Raw genomic sequence first — 15,232 nt, 5'->3', positions numbered from 1 at the left:
GAAAACAATTGTTTGGAGGTGAAAAGTGGGAGCACAGAATTAAGAGGTTCAAACATGCTAATGAATTCAAATAAACTTCTTTTAATTACTATAGTTGACTGCAGCATCATTTTCATTTTCAAGACCTAGAGTACAACAGCTTACATACGTAGACTGAAAAAAAGAATAGCTTTTAAAGATTAATTTTATATTTTCATTTATTGCAAATGACAAGTCTTCAGACTGACCTTATCCCTCAGGCTATCAACATTAAACCACTCCAGTAATCTCTCTCCAACTTCCATGGGACCCGAGAGAAACGTTCTGCATGTCAACAGGAAATCCTCTATGTACGTGGGATCTACAATGGAATGTTCTTCAACTAAGTGTCTAATAAGTCTATCTGGTGTTCCCTGAAAAAATAATAACACAATGTTAATAAAATTATTTCAGTTATCATATTTTCAGAAGAATCTCCATTGCCAAGCATTACCCAAAAGTTCAACTAACAAATGAGACACTGATATATTTAAATTCTGTTAGATGAATGCTCAGTTGGATAAGGTCCTCAGATGAATAAGGTCTTCAGTTATGCCACTCTGTAAAATTATAAATTTAGTATAACAATATGGCTAGGACATCATGCTTTTAGCCTTTTAATCAGAAACAAGTATGTTTTTACATTGAAGAATTGTGGGATAGGACTCATCCAACAGAGGTACTATCTGCATTAAGACCTTGCTTTTGGGCTCTGTTTTGAGTTAAATCATTTGAGTTTGCTTATTGGCTTCCACTCAAAATTGGTGAAAGCACAAATGCTCTCCTGTTCTGGTTACAGCAGATGGCATGGTCAAGGTTGTCCATACACCTTGAGAAATGCAAGTCAAACTTTTTTGTAATATTTCAAAAAAGCCATCAACACTAAAATGAACAAGGTGTCTCAATAATTAGGTTAGGGAACTGCTAAATTATAACATTGTAAATTATCTTGACTACAGGTCAACCATAAACTAAAGCAGCAATAGACCAAACTTAAAGCATAGATTTAAAATAATCGGTGCATGATGATGGGAGATAGAGGAATTTTCTCACCCAGAGTTTTTTTTCTGAGTACGAGATCTCAGTGCCTGAAGGAATAAAATATCCAAAAAGCTTCATCATTAAAAATAATACTTAGATGTGTATTTGAATGTTGTAAATGCAGACCAAGAATTGGAAAGTAAATTAAGCTAGATTGCTTTTCTTTAATCAGTACAGGCATAGGTCAAATGCCCACCTGTCTCTTTTCTGTGCTTCTATGATACAAACATCAACCAGGTTAAATGCAGAAACACAATGTCATCGTCAGTCCAGTGAGGGTACACTCACTTCTACGATTTAAACCCCACACCAGAGGCTTCAATACATAACCTGAAAGCAGGATTGCTGCACTGCTTGAGGTACCATCCCTCAAACCAGATATTAAAGTACCTATGTCAGATCGACATAAAAGATCACATGGAAATAATTAATAAGTTTTATTGGTGCCTTGGCCCATGTTTGTTTGCCTTTTATTGCCACTGGTAACACATTATTGTACAAAGACTGGCTGCCAAATGATCTTGTGTTACCACAGTGATTACTGATAAGCATTTCATTCGCGAATCCATGCACTGTATGATTTAAGGACAATCATTACTGGCCTTGCCAACTCTATCTCAAGAGTGAATAAAAAAATGAAACTTCTGCCTTTAAGATTTGAAAGACACTATAAGAATGCAAAAGCTTATTTTCCTTTTTAAAACAACAAAGATTAAACTGAGTTGAAAGGAAATGTAGCTTGAGCTTCATGCAAACTTGTCATTGCATATGTCCAAGGAACAAAGTAAAACAACTGTATCACATGGCAGTGGAGAGATGCAGTTATTATAATCACCATGCATTTATTCTTATGTTTTTCTAAAGGGGGAAAAAAAACATAATTGGTACTTTTGAGAATGCTACCAAATATGGTAGTGTGGAATGGTATTCTGCATGTTCATCGTAACAGAAGGGGAATGTGGGATTATATTTCTCAAAAAGGAATCAGAAGCATTGTACCAAACTCAGAACTTACATTCTAAAAGCAGCATCTGTACAGACTCATGAACAGGGCTCCTAGGTTTGGTTAATAATAATAAATTGTCAAAGGTACACAAACAAAATAGACTAGTGGTTCACATCTACATGTCATGAACCAATCATCTTTCCAAGTTGTCTCAAGGTGGAGAATCATAACTGTCAAGTCTTAGGCTTTTTAAAGATTTGCAGTCTTAACAGTTCCAAGATAAAAACTTCACTGGGAATCTCAGTGGTATGCAAGTCACATTGTTGCTGGCACCTCCTACCTCCTCACAACCTATTGAAGAAGAAACCATGCCACATTCACCTCCCCCCCCCCCCCCCCCAACTTCCTGCCACCTCCAAGATCCCAGTCCTTTTTCTAGCTCCTCCTCTTAGTCACTCCTCCTCCACCTTCCCACTAGGTCCTGACATAGAAAAGTTTAAGAGTCCTTGAAATGGAGGATTACATGGAAATAAAATTTTCCACACCAAGTCACTTGCATGACATAAATAGATCAAAATAGGAGAAACAACAAATTGAATCACTTCATTAACCAAAGACAGCACATTATCCATAATATTTAAGCAGGTTAAAGGCTCAGACAATAGTTCATTCCAAAAATACTGCCTGCCCACTCAAAATTTTCCACTTTTGCTGCCATTAATATAGCAAAAAATTGCAAAGTGCTTTAGATAAAATAATCTAACACTCAGCAGTGAGGAAAGGAAATTAGATTACAATTGAAGCTCTAGTTAAAGAGATAAGTTTTCAAACAGCTTCACAAAGAAAGTGGATTTACTTAAGTAAAGCATTAGACTGTCAAATTTTTTTTAAATTTGTCTCCTGTGAAAATGTATTTCAAGACTAAGTGTAATAGGGAGCTAACCTGATACCACCAGTCATAATGAATTTGATTTTATGTATTCATCAATGTATTGAGTGTCAAACTACAGATTTATCCCCATCTAATTGCACATAGAACTGGACTGCATTGTAGCCAAGGGTTCATCCAAGAGTTGTAATGACGAGATAAATGTGAAATATCCCTCTCTTTTTTCTTTAATGCTTTAATTGTAATGAATCACCCATTTACCTTTATAACAATATGTCCTTTCCTGGTTCCAGTACGATCCAGCTCTCTGTGCTCTTTCACCATTACTATCTCCCCTTCCTCCTCCACTTTGTGAGTATTCTTCTCTACTTGGTTCAGAATTCGGCAATAATCCTGCTGAGCTATACTTACAAACTGTTAGAAGAGAAGCAAAGAAACACAAGAAAGTTGTTAGGTTAATCACACCTTAGTAATAATAAACATTTTTTTTTACGTATAAAGCTTTAAACATACTTCAAGTTTTACACTGGAAGGAAAATACATTCACATATGATCATCACATTTCATACAATTCAGTATTTAATGACACTATTGAAAAACTGCATGGTCTTTCCCAAATGGTACCACAAAGGGCAGGTGGAAGCAACTATCAGACTCTTTAACTCTGGTGATTGATGAAACATGAATAAATGGATTAGTGTATACTTTAACAACTCTTTGAAATCTCACAACAAACCAAACAAATCGCACAATGTCATAACATTATCTACAAAGGGCATTATAAAACTCCCACTGACACTGGACTACTCAATGATCATAGAGTATTGTTTTCTTCTTGGCAACAGTTAAATATCTACAAAGTTTCATAATGAGTATTCAAAAATAAAAGAAGGTTATGAAAATATACACTTGTACTACTGAGTTTCACAACTGCTCTTTACAAAATTGAATATTAAAAATTAGTGGAAAATAGAACGAATGTAATGCATTCTATTGAAGATAGTGGTTTAACCATATTTACAAATGTACAAAAAAAAAAGTGTTTTTCTTTTCCTCTGATCTGGGCTCAACTGCATACAAGTGAACAGGTTTAAAAAGGAAGTATGAAGCAGGCAGTTCAGATCATATCTTTATAACACCAGAATAACAAAACTAGCAGGACCAGTGTAAACTTTCTGATTGTGTACTGATAATAGTTATAACATGCAAACAAATCATGCCAAGGATAAGGACATGTGTTTGCACTGATGTTCTTCCCATCATTTAACATATGTATTTCTACTGCACATGGTGGTAATAAAATTTGGATGTACCTTGCATTTTCTCCCAAGTGTACTCCCAATCCAGTGCTGCCATCCTCACTCCCTAAGTTATCTTGTCTATAACTCTGAGAAGTTCATCAACACTGATGAAATTTGCTGTCTTTGAGAGAGTTAAGTCGAATGCGAATCAGAAGGTACCAGAATTCAGTGGATGCAAATTCTTAAATTTGAGTCAGGTAGCTGGCACTTACTGTAGCTTTGATCGCCCAAATGCATAGATTACCAATGTGATGAGCCCAGCTGCATTCAAGGAGATGACCTAATTATTTTACTTTCGTCGGTTGCGTAGGAAATAGTCATCATTATAAACCCACTAAGTGTGACTAAATTAAAAATTATCTTGTTAAATTGCAATGATAATAGTGTTCTAGAATCACGTCCTTACCTGACAGTCATCTGTTTTGGTCCTAACAATTCCTTTCATATATTGTTTCTCTAAGGAAGGAGCAATACCAAAGCTATTTCCCATGCAAAGCGTTTCAGTTTTTCCATGGGAGTCAGTGATTTCCACTGAGCCGTTTAGAATAACATACCACGACTCCAGCTGCAAGTAAAGCAAAACAGACTTTGAGGAAAACCAGCTATTTAAGATGTATGCAAGTGGCTCAGTTTTCAAAAAATCATAAATTTAAAAGCATTCCATGAATCATTCCTCAACTATAACACTCCAGACAAACAAATGGAGAGGGCATGTACAAGGTTTCTGCACTCTGCTATTAATAGCAACATCAAAAACATTCTCTTTTGCCACAAATTTAGCTTTGCTAATAAACAGAATCCTTTCCTTTAAAAGTAATGAGGGACTTAAAATTGCCTGCATCATAAATCGTGATGGTTGTTAACTGCATACATTTCTTCATACTACTATGATAAGAACAAGACTTTGCACAAGTGTGAAGAAAACTTGATGATGTAAACACATCTCATTTTTAAAAGAGGGAGTCTCAGTATAAGCATTTTTGTTAATAAAATAGTCAGAATTATAAGATACTCAGACAGTGACTGTTGTCTCTGATATATGGTCATGTGCTTCCCTGCAGCTTGATACACTGCTGGCTGCTTGCCTTGTACTTGGTGGATTAGGAAAATTGATTGAAGGCAGATAAAAACTGTTGTGCCTTCTTAAGCTCAAGCAATGACAAAGATATCACAGTGGAGCTTTTCAGCAGAATCACTGACTTAACTGTGAGGAGGCTAAACTAATTTACATTGAAATACGATCAATGAAACACTTTAGACTGGCAGCTTATTTAGCTGCCCTGCCCTGTCCTGTCACTGTGCAGCAACTATTCTCAGTCTGTTCAATGCACTGATTTGAAAGAGAGGTTTTACACCAAAAAAATGAGAATGATAGTTTATGGCTTTTAGAAAAGTTTCTCTCTCAAAATCCTCTTCTCCCCCCCAAAAGAAAAGCATCATGTATGAATTAAAAAATGTGTTCAGTTTAAAGAACAAGGAAACAGAATATGAAAATTCAGGGTATGTGCAGGAGAAATTTTCAGCAACATATAGAAGGGAATTCTCACAACAATTTGAAAGAGACAATAAATCACGCTTTAACACAATTGCTTTAAATAATAACTTCTATTATATATTCTGGAAGAATGAGGCACCCTTGAGTGCAAGAAGACATTTTTAAAGCAATGAAGTCCTTTGAATTAGGAAAAGTAGGGAATGCAAAGCTATAAACTGAAATAAATTTATTCTTCTAGCTAACATGAAAATAATTTGATATGTGAAGCTTCCATGAACTATAAATGCAAAAAAAAAGTTCTGAGTGCCGTATTTACCTCTTTCCCATCATCAGTTATTATTGCTCCTGCATGTTCCACTACTTCAAATATCATTACTGAGCACAGCTCTCTTCTGACAAACATGGTCATATTGGCAAAAGCAGGTAACTGATGCATAAATTCCAGCAATTGTTCTGAAAAATGACAAACACATACTTAACCGGAGTTTCATTTACATACATTTGCAAGTTATCGTTAGCATATTTAATGATGTCAGGAGCTCTGGAGTCCATTGAACATACAACTGGAATGCTAAAACAAAATGGGTATCTTTAGAGATCATTTACCTATTGGAAAGTGAATACTATGCACCTCTGTTCATTACTTATCAGTGGAGCTGTCAAGCTATTTAAAAAAAAAGTAATCATTAATTATACTTTTAATTGCACTATTAAACCATAGTAGAATAGTTGAATATCATTAATTTACATTTTTAATTAACTGAGTTTGGTTAACTAAGTCATAGAAGTCACAGAGTTATACAGCAAGGAAATAGGCCTTAGGCCCAACTCGTCCATGCCGACCAAGGTGTCTCCTGCGTATCCCTCCAAAGCTTGCCTACTGATGTTCCTGTCCAAATGTAATTTTACCCACCTCTGGCAGCTTGTTTCATATACCCACCACTCTCTGCATGGAAAAACTTGCCCCTCAGGACCCCTTTAAAATCCTTCCCCCTCACCTTAAAAGTATGTCCTCTAGATTTCAATTCCCCTACCCTGCAAAAAGAAGACTGTGATCATCCACATTATCTATGCCCCTCATGAGTTTATAAATCTCTATATGATTACCCCTCAACCTCCTTTGCTCCTGGGAAATCAGTTCCAGCCTATCCAGTCTCTCCTTAAACTCAAGGCCTCTAGTCCCAGTAACATCCTTGTGAATATTTTCTGCACCTTCTCAAGCTCAATTACATCCTTCCTATCATATGGTGACCAGAAATGCAAACAATATTCCAGGTGTGGTCTCACAAATGCCCTATACAGCTGTAACATGATGCCCCGACTCTTGTACTCAATGCTCCATCCGACGAATATGTGCATGCCATACACCCTCTTCACCACCTTGTCTGTGTTGCCATTTTCAGGGAATGAGATACATGTATTCCCTAGGTCTCTCTGTTCTACAACACATCCCAGGGCCCTGTCGTTTACTGTGCATGTCCTGTCCAGGTTTAACTTCTAAAATGCATCACATTGTGCTTGTCCGAGTTAAGTCCCATCAGCCAGCCCTTGGATCACATTCCCAATTGACCTTGATCCTGTTGTAACCTCAGACAACCTTCTACATGATCCACCACACCACCAGCTTTGGCGTCATCTGCAAATTTACTAATCATGTCACCTACATTTTCATCCAAATCGTTGATATAGATGATAAACAACAGCGACCCCTGTACTGATCCCTGACCTCTAATCTTAAAAAGTAACCCTCAACTACCACCCTGTTTACTTCCACCAAGCCAATTTTGTATTCAATTGGCCAGCTCACCCTGAATCCCATGTGATCTAACCTTCAGCACCAGTCTATCATGCAGGACTGTATCGTATTTTTCTTTACTGATTTTTAAAAATTATTTTAATTCTATGACAGTTTTATTGATTTTTAATTTATAAATGATTCAGAACATTAGAAGCATACCGTTTATTCAGAATTTTACAATGGTTTGACACACAACTATTCCAGATGTGGCTTAGTTACCTGCCATCAAAAAAAAATCATCAGTTGTGTGTGCAGGGTTTGCTCTATCCACTCTCACCCTTGACTGACAAGTAATGGGAATGAAATCAGCAGTATCTTTTCATTCAGTATTCAAACGGTTCTCGCTGGGAACCACACAAAGTGTAGGCTAATATCGAGCAATGGGTGAGACTGAAATGGAAGACAGTATAGGTGAAGATAATCTCTCTTAATTGTACCAATGTCATCGTCAGTTCGGTCCGCAGGTTCTTTCTCCAGACACTCCCTCACAACATCCCTGCTCATCAATGGATCAGATGCACGGTCAATGTCCTCTTCATCTTCTTCCTCTTCTTCAGAATCTACTGCTGTTTCCGGAAGACCAGTAAGATCCACATCTCCCATTTCACTCTCTGTAGCCTGTATAAAAATATTTGCATGTTAATCATGTGTGCCCATACTAAAGTATATTTTTTAAAAAACTGAAAAATTTCCACAATAGAGAATTAAAGTGTGATATTGACCACATCAACAGAGAGGTTTTGTCTTCTTTATCCATTTCCTTGCTCATGCAAATGAAAAGACCAAATGTTCTACACTATAGGTGATAGATGTTAGCCGTTTAACAATGATCCCTGTGGTATTGGTCCATCTGTCCCACACTTGCTATCCCCACAGCCCCACTTCTGCCCAATCTGGCTGCTCACTCTAGCTTTAAGTTTACCAATTGCCTCTGGGGACTCCAGGGATCCCTAACTCCTATAAACAAAAAGTGGCCTGTGACATTGTTATGAGAAGTAGTGAGGAACCAGGAAAGGCTGGAAACTGTGGGCTTAAATTCCACTGTAGAACAAAGCCCCCTGCTATGTATCCAGGTCCCTGGGACCCACCTGATGCCAAGCCCCAGACTCAACTGCACCTGTGACCTGGAACCAAGAGACCGTTTTGACTTACAGGACAGACAGTTTTCAATCCATTCCAACACTTCCTCCAATATCATGGGCTTTTCATTCATGCACCAGCCTCCCATGTGCACCTTATCAAATGCCTTTTGGAAATCTAAAGGCACTACATCCTCAGGTTCCTCTCCATCAACTTTCCTTATTATATCCTCAAAGAATTCAAGCAAATTAGTCAAACATGAGTGCCTATTCATGTCTTTAAACTCAACTAAAAATATCAGTATCTGATTATGTATGCTTCAAATAAAATGCTTCTCATGAGCAGTTCAGAAACGTTTTGAACTGTAAATCCGACACCCACCACAGAAAGCTGTCCACTGATGATAAAAATAATGAATTTTCCACTCAAGGGCAAGGGGCAAAGATATTCATAGCCTCTGAAGATATGATAAAACTAATAGAAATTCTGAATTCTAGATTCCAACTTAATAAATATTATTCAGACAAAAAACAAACTGCTGGAGGAACTCAGCGGGTCAAACAGTACCCAGGGGGGTGGAGAAAGGAATTGTTGACGTTTTGGGTCGAGACCCTGCATTCAGGACTGAAAGTGGAAAGTGATATAAAGAGGAGAGGGGTAGGGATGAGGCAGGGGCCAGTAGGTGATTGGTGGACTGAGGAAGGGTTAAGGAAGACTGGCAGATCGAGTCAGGTAGTGAAAGGAAGGGGTGGAGTTGGGAGACAGAGACAAGTGAATAACAGGTGGAGGCAGTAAAAAAAAAATGCAGATGGAGTCAAGAGGGGAGGGTGAGTGTAGTGATAGCTAGAAGGGTGATAAGAAGCGACACAGAGGCTAACAATGCTGGAAATTGATAAGTAAGGAAGCTAATGATGGGAACCATTAGGGGAGAAGTGAACAGAAGATGTAACCAGAACCAGATGGGAGGAGGCAGGAGGAGCCGGTAGGTAAATTGTATGGGTAGTAGGTTGATGGATCAGAGGAGGATCGGAAGGAGAGACGGGGTTGGGGGCAGTGGGGGGAGAGGAAAAGAGGAGAGAAAAGAGGAGAAAAACACACTGGAGGCAAGGTTTACCTGAAAATGGAAAATTCAATGCTCACACCATTGGGTTGTGCCACCCAAGCGGAATATGAGGTGCTGTTCCTCTAGTTAGCGTTGGGCCTCACTCTGGCTATGGAGAATGCACAGGATGGATAGGCTGGCATGGGAATGGGAAGAGGAATTGAAATGGCATGCATCTGGGAGCTCAGAATGGCCATTGCAGACAAAGCGCAGGTATTCTGCAAATCCATCACGCTTGGTCTCGCCGATGTAGAGGAGGTCTCATCAGGTGCATTGAATGCAGTAGATGTGTTTGGAGAAGGTGCATGTGAATCTTTGCCTTATCTGGAAGGGCTGTTTAGGTCCCTGGATGGTAGTGACAGATGAGGTGTGGAAACAGGTGTTGCACCTCCTCCTGTTGCAGGGAAAATTAGCAGGGGAAAGTAAGAGGGGTCAGTGAGAGGTGGGTGTTGAGGGATGAGCAGAGAGAGTGGTCCCTGTGGAGGGCAGAAAGGGGTGGGAAGGAGACATGCCTGGTGAGGGGATCTTGTTGCAGCTGATGAAACAGACGGAGAATGATGTACTGGATATGGAGGCTAATGGGGTGAAAGGTGAGGATTAGGGGGACTCTATCACATTCTATTTGGAGGGAGGCGAGGGGAGAGCTGAAGTCCAAGAAATGAAGGAAATGCGACATTTCAGATGTCTTGGAATGGAAGGCTTCATCTTGAGAGCAGATATGGAGACGGAGAAACTGAGAGAAAGGGATGGCATCCGTACAAGAGACAGAGTGGGAAGAGGTGCAGTCTTGATAGCTGTGGGAGTCAGTAGTTTTATAGCAAATTTCAGTGGAGCACTAACAAATATTATTACTATGCTTGCTCAAAAATGAAAGTAGTCCTATTATAATAGTCACATTCAATGACTTAGACATAAGTATATTTCAAAACAGCTTTCTTCCCAGTCTACTAAAATAATTAGTGTCCACACAATGGAATTGAGTAATTTTAATAAATTAAATTTCCACATTGACACATCTGCAAGATAATTGAGATTTTGTGTGAAGTTTCAACCACTATAATTATTAAATCTAGAGCCATAAGCTTTTTATCATCGTTGAATCAGCCCACATTCTGCCTCGTACGAAAACTTACAAATCCCTGCAATTTCACTTGGGAGATACTGTCAGTTAAAAAAAATGTTAGTTAAAAAGTTGGGTGACTGAAAATTGGAGAATTTTTAGTCACAATCCTTTTTAAAAGACTCAGATAGACAAACTCTATTCAGTGAACCTGATTCTGAAAAAAAATTGTTTAAATTTAGATACTTTATATAAAACAAAGTACAAAATTGTCAGAAGACAGGAAATTAATCATTCAGTAGTGTCAATAGTAAAATCAGTACCAATTAAGATTTTTGCTAGTAGTATTCAGCAGCAATTAATATTAATGCCAATTACATTTTGCACTGGTATTGAACTGGATTTATGATTGATATTTCTGATTAATAATATTTGTACCAAAATAAATAACTTTTGTTTAAGATTCAGCATGAAACTGAAATTTTAACTCCAATATGGCATTTAAAATAGCTATTTTCACAGAAAATCTTCATTTGGTTTTATTTGATATAATAATGTTTTTTTTAAAACAGGTCTTTAATTGGAATGGCCTGTATCAGATATCACAGGAAAGTGCCGTGTCACTTACCTCAAATCAAAACATGCTGTGGGATCTGGTCAAATGTGTTCAATCGCAGATTTTAAAGCATTTACAAAATTTTAGGAAGGTAAATAATCCAGGTCACATTTTCTTGAAAAAAAGAATTATTTTATTTATTTTTCTCCGGACCTGGACATCACTGACAAGACCAGCATCATTAATTGGCCTTGAACTGAGATGGTTTCAGTAGATAATAAAACAAAATGAACTCAATAAAAAATTGATATAGCATGGTTTAAAGCAGTAAATGCAAACTATATTATTTTCTACAACAGGAGATGAGCTAAAATTAACGTGTTCTCACACTATTAATTTTGTGGACAGATAAAGCTCAAGTCAAAATTCAGCCTATTTTGTTTAATGAATATAGAGCAGAAGAACAAACAGATTGTATTTTTACTTCAGCTTTAAACTATAGAGCTAATCATCTGAAGATGTGATAATATCAACAGCCATTTTAAAATGGTCTATCCAACTTCTGAAGATGCTGAAAATATTTGTTGGTACTTCAGCATTAACAACACTTTTAAGATATGAATGTAGGCTTAAATCATACAGTTGGAATAATAGGTTATCTAAAAATGTGTTCATCAGTAGGCCTGTGCTCATACCATTACAATTATAATTAAACGTAACTTAGACTTTCGGCATTTTAACAGAATGAACTTTGATTTGCCACATTCCTATGTATTCCCTCATATGCTGAATCTGCCCTCCTCTTTCTATCAATAACTTGAAACAATAGCACGATTAAATTTTAATGATCACATAAACAAATTTGAAACCATCCAATCAAACTATTGGATTATCAAAATTCTTTTCAGATTAACCTGGAGCTAGTAGAAACAACTTGCTTCTGGCTCGCTGGCGGTCCCTGGGTTATGCAAGGGTTCCATTCCCAAGAACTCTAAGATGATTTCTCTGTAGTCAGAAGTGCCCTTTTTCTAAAACCACCCATAACGTATTGCTCTATATACACTTACTATAATTCCTACATTTCATTGAATAATTACCCCAACACTCCTCATGATTAAACTAATGGAATATATACTGTATCAAGTCATTAATGAATACCACAAAACATCTTATTGTTATTAGTAATAGTAGTAGTAGCAGCAGCATGAAAAATGCTATAAAGTGTATGGTAGAATTTGCATAAAGTCAGATTTCAGTATGGCAGGTCATTCGAAACACAGGGAGCCCCTGTGTTAATTTAATTAACAGACCATCAAAGTAGTATGATAGCACACTGTATCAGCAACCTGTACCATATTGTGGATTACAACACTAAATTATAATTTATAATCATAATTATGTGCTGCCCCCAGCACATTCTCAGTAACACAAAAAAGACGCATTTCACTGTGTTTCAATGCACATGTGACTAATAAATAAATATCTCATCTTATCATCATGTTGTATCTCTGATTTCATTTCTTCCTGTCCACTCTTAACTTCTCCAACTTTCCAACCCATATTTACGGCTTACTCCTCAATCTCGCCATCACTGGTCACTTTATTCCTATTTCTTTGTCTGCTTTACCATTGATATCTTCCTTTCCTTTCCCATCTCTGCTTTCTCTGTATTAGCCCATAGAGAGTTATCCAATTCACATGCAATCATACATCAACTGCCAAGGCTTTCCATTATCTCAGCAGACAGAGTCAATCAAGCAAGATCAATATGCTATTATTGATCTTGTTCACCTCAACCTTTACTGCCTTTGCATTCTTCAATTCAGGTCGGAACCCAAAATCAATCCCTTAAGCTCAAAGGCAACATGTGTTAAGGCTGAGGGGATAATCTTGGGATGTTTGGATTGGTGGGCAAAGGAAAGAAGGGGTTTGTGCTAGAGCAGAAGCAGTTGGGTCACTGGTCTTCCACAGACTCCTTGGAAAACATTTTCTTTGAGATGATCCAAAAACAGTAGGAGGATTTACTAAGGAGAAAAGTCTTGATATGATCCAGCAATAAATCAGGCAATAAATATTTCGACTAATTATGAGTGTGATTTGCTGGAGGAACTCAGTAGATGGAGCAGCAACTGCGGTGAGAAGGAATTGTCAATGTTTCAAGCTGAGACTCTGCATTGGGAGTGAGAGTGGAGAGGGAAGGTAGCCAGTACAGAGAGAAAGAGATAAGATAGGGGCCAGCAGGTGATGGGTGGACCAAGGAGGAGTGAATGATGATGAGCAGATGGGTGTCAGGTGGGGGAGGGGTGGAGCTGGGAGACAGAGGCTGGTTAATGATAGGTGTATGCTAACAACAAATAAAAAAGGGCAGATGGATCCAGTTGTGTTGTGTTGTGTTGTGGGGTGGGGTGGTAAGCAGGAACACACAGGCTACTAGTGCTGGAATCTGGTAAGGAAGGTGGTAATATGAACCATTAGGTGAAAGGCAGATGGGACCAGATGCAGGAGGGAATCCAATGAGTGAAATGTGTGGGTAGTAGGTAGATGAAACCAAGAGGGGGTGGGGGATAAAATGGTTGACAGAGAGCTGGAGGGTGGGGGAGCAATGGGAAAGGAGACAAAAATAGGAAGACGTGGGGTGGACTGTAAGGAGGGAGGGGAAGTAAAGACACGAGGTCGGGGGTTACCTATAACTGGAAAATTCAACATTCATAGCATGTGGTTGTAGATTACTCAGGTGGACTATGAGGTGTTGATCCTCCAGTTAGTCCCCCTAGCAGTGGAGGAGACTGAGGACAGACAGGTTGGTATGGGAATGGGAAGGGGAGTTGAAATGGCAGACAGAGCTCAGGTGTTCTGCAAATCTGTCACCCAGTCTGCGCCTGGTCTCACTGTTCCAGGCCTCTTCTACAGCAGGGTGAAGCCCAACCCAAACTAGAGGAACAATATCTCATATTCCACCTACGTGATCTACAACTGAATGGTATGAGCATTGAATTTCGCAATTTCAGGTAAACTTTATCTTATGTGTTTTCCACCATCCCCCCCCTTGCAATCCACCTCTATTCTTCCCATTTTATTCCCTTTTCCATAACCCCCCTCCTGTCCCTAACACCCATTTTTGTCCCCTTCCCCTCATGATTCCATTCACCTGCTACCCACACATTTCATCCACTGGATTCCCTCCCCCATCTGGTTCTATCTGCAGTTCACCTCTCCCTTAATGGTTCCCATTATCACCTTCCTTACTTATCAGATTCCAGCACTTTGTGTTCCCACTTATCATCCTCCAACAGCCATCTCTACCTTCACCCTTCCCTTCCCTCACCTGGTTTCATCTGTTATTTTTCTCTTTGTCTGCTTGTACCTCCTCCCTCTGTCTCCCAACTCCACCCTTCTCCCTACTGGCTCCATCTCCCTATCATACTTCACCCCTTCTCGGTCCATCAATCACCTACTGGCCGGATGCACCCTTTATATTGGCTATCTTCCTTCTCCACTCTTGGTCCTGATGCAGAGTCTCAACCCAAAAGTCAACAATTCCTTTCCCCCACAGATACTGCTCAGCCTGCTGAGTTCCTCCAATTTCCAGCACGTGCAGTCTTTCATGTCTCCATACGTGCGACTTGATTTTTGTGCTAGACCTAAATGTCACTGAGGGTATATGTGGAATGTGTATTCCAGAACTTGATTAGGAAGTTGTTAAACAGGAGCTCAATTTCTTTGCATGCCAGACACCTAGAAAGCCCAAAATTCCCATATTGTTCTACCTAGATGTTCTAATGCAAACTTTTATAGTGAATTAGAGTAACAAATGATATGCACAGACACAAATGCCTGCTAAATATATTGCTAATGTAAGCAAAGCAAGATCTTTTAAATGTATATCTGTTATATAAGAGGATGACTCTATTAATAATTAAGACTTTTGGATCAATACTGAAAGCAG

At 38.6% G+C, this 15,232-nt stretch overlaps 1 protein-coding gene across 5 annotated transcripts in view; it reads right to left on the bottom strand.

Moving 5' to 3' along the window:
- Positions 1–15,232, bottom strand: part of rapgef6 (Rap guanine nucleotide exchange factor (GEF) 6) — a 245,849-nt gene that overhangs the window by 59,935 nt on the left and 170,682 nt on the right. For all 5 annotated transcript variants that reach the window (XM_052013253.1, XM_052013254.1, XM_052013255.1 and 2 more), the window contains 5 exons: positions 7,926–8,106; positions 6,007–6,143; positions 4,602–4,760; positions 3,156–3,308; positions 228–392 (listed from right to left, as the gene is read on the bottom strand). In XM_052013253.1, the coding sequence (XP_051869213.1) occupies positions 228–392; positions 3,156–3,308; positions 4,602–4,760; positions 6,007–6,143; positions 7,926–8,106 (795 nt within the window). The remainder of the gene's footprint in view (positions 1–227; positions 393–3,155; positions 3,309–4,601; positions 4,761–6,006; positions 6,144–7,925; positions 8,107–15,232) is intronic.

Source organism: Pristis pectinata, chromosome 4 (genome assembly GCF_009764475.1).
Source record: "Pristis pectinata isolate sPriPec2 chromosome 4, sPriPec2.1.pri, whole genome shotgun sequence".
Taxonomy (NCBI): Eukaryota; Metazoa; Chordata; class Chondrichthyes; order Rhinopristiformes; family Pristidae; genus Pristis; species Pristis pectinata.
This window is presented reverse-complemented; position numbering and strand designations above follow the sequence as displayed.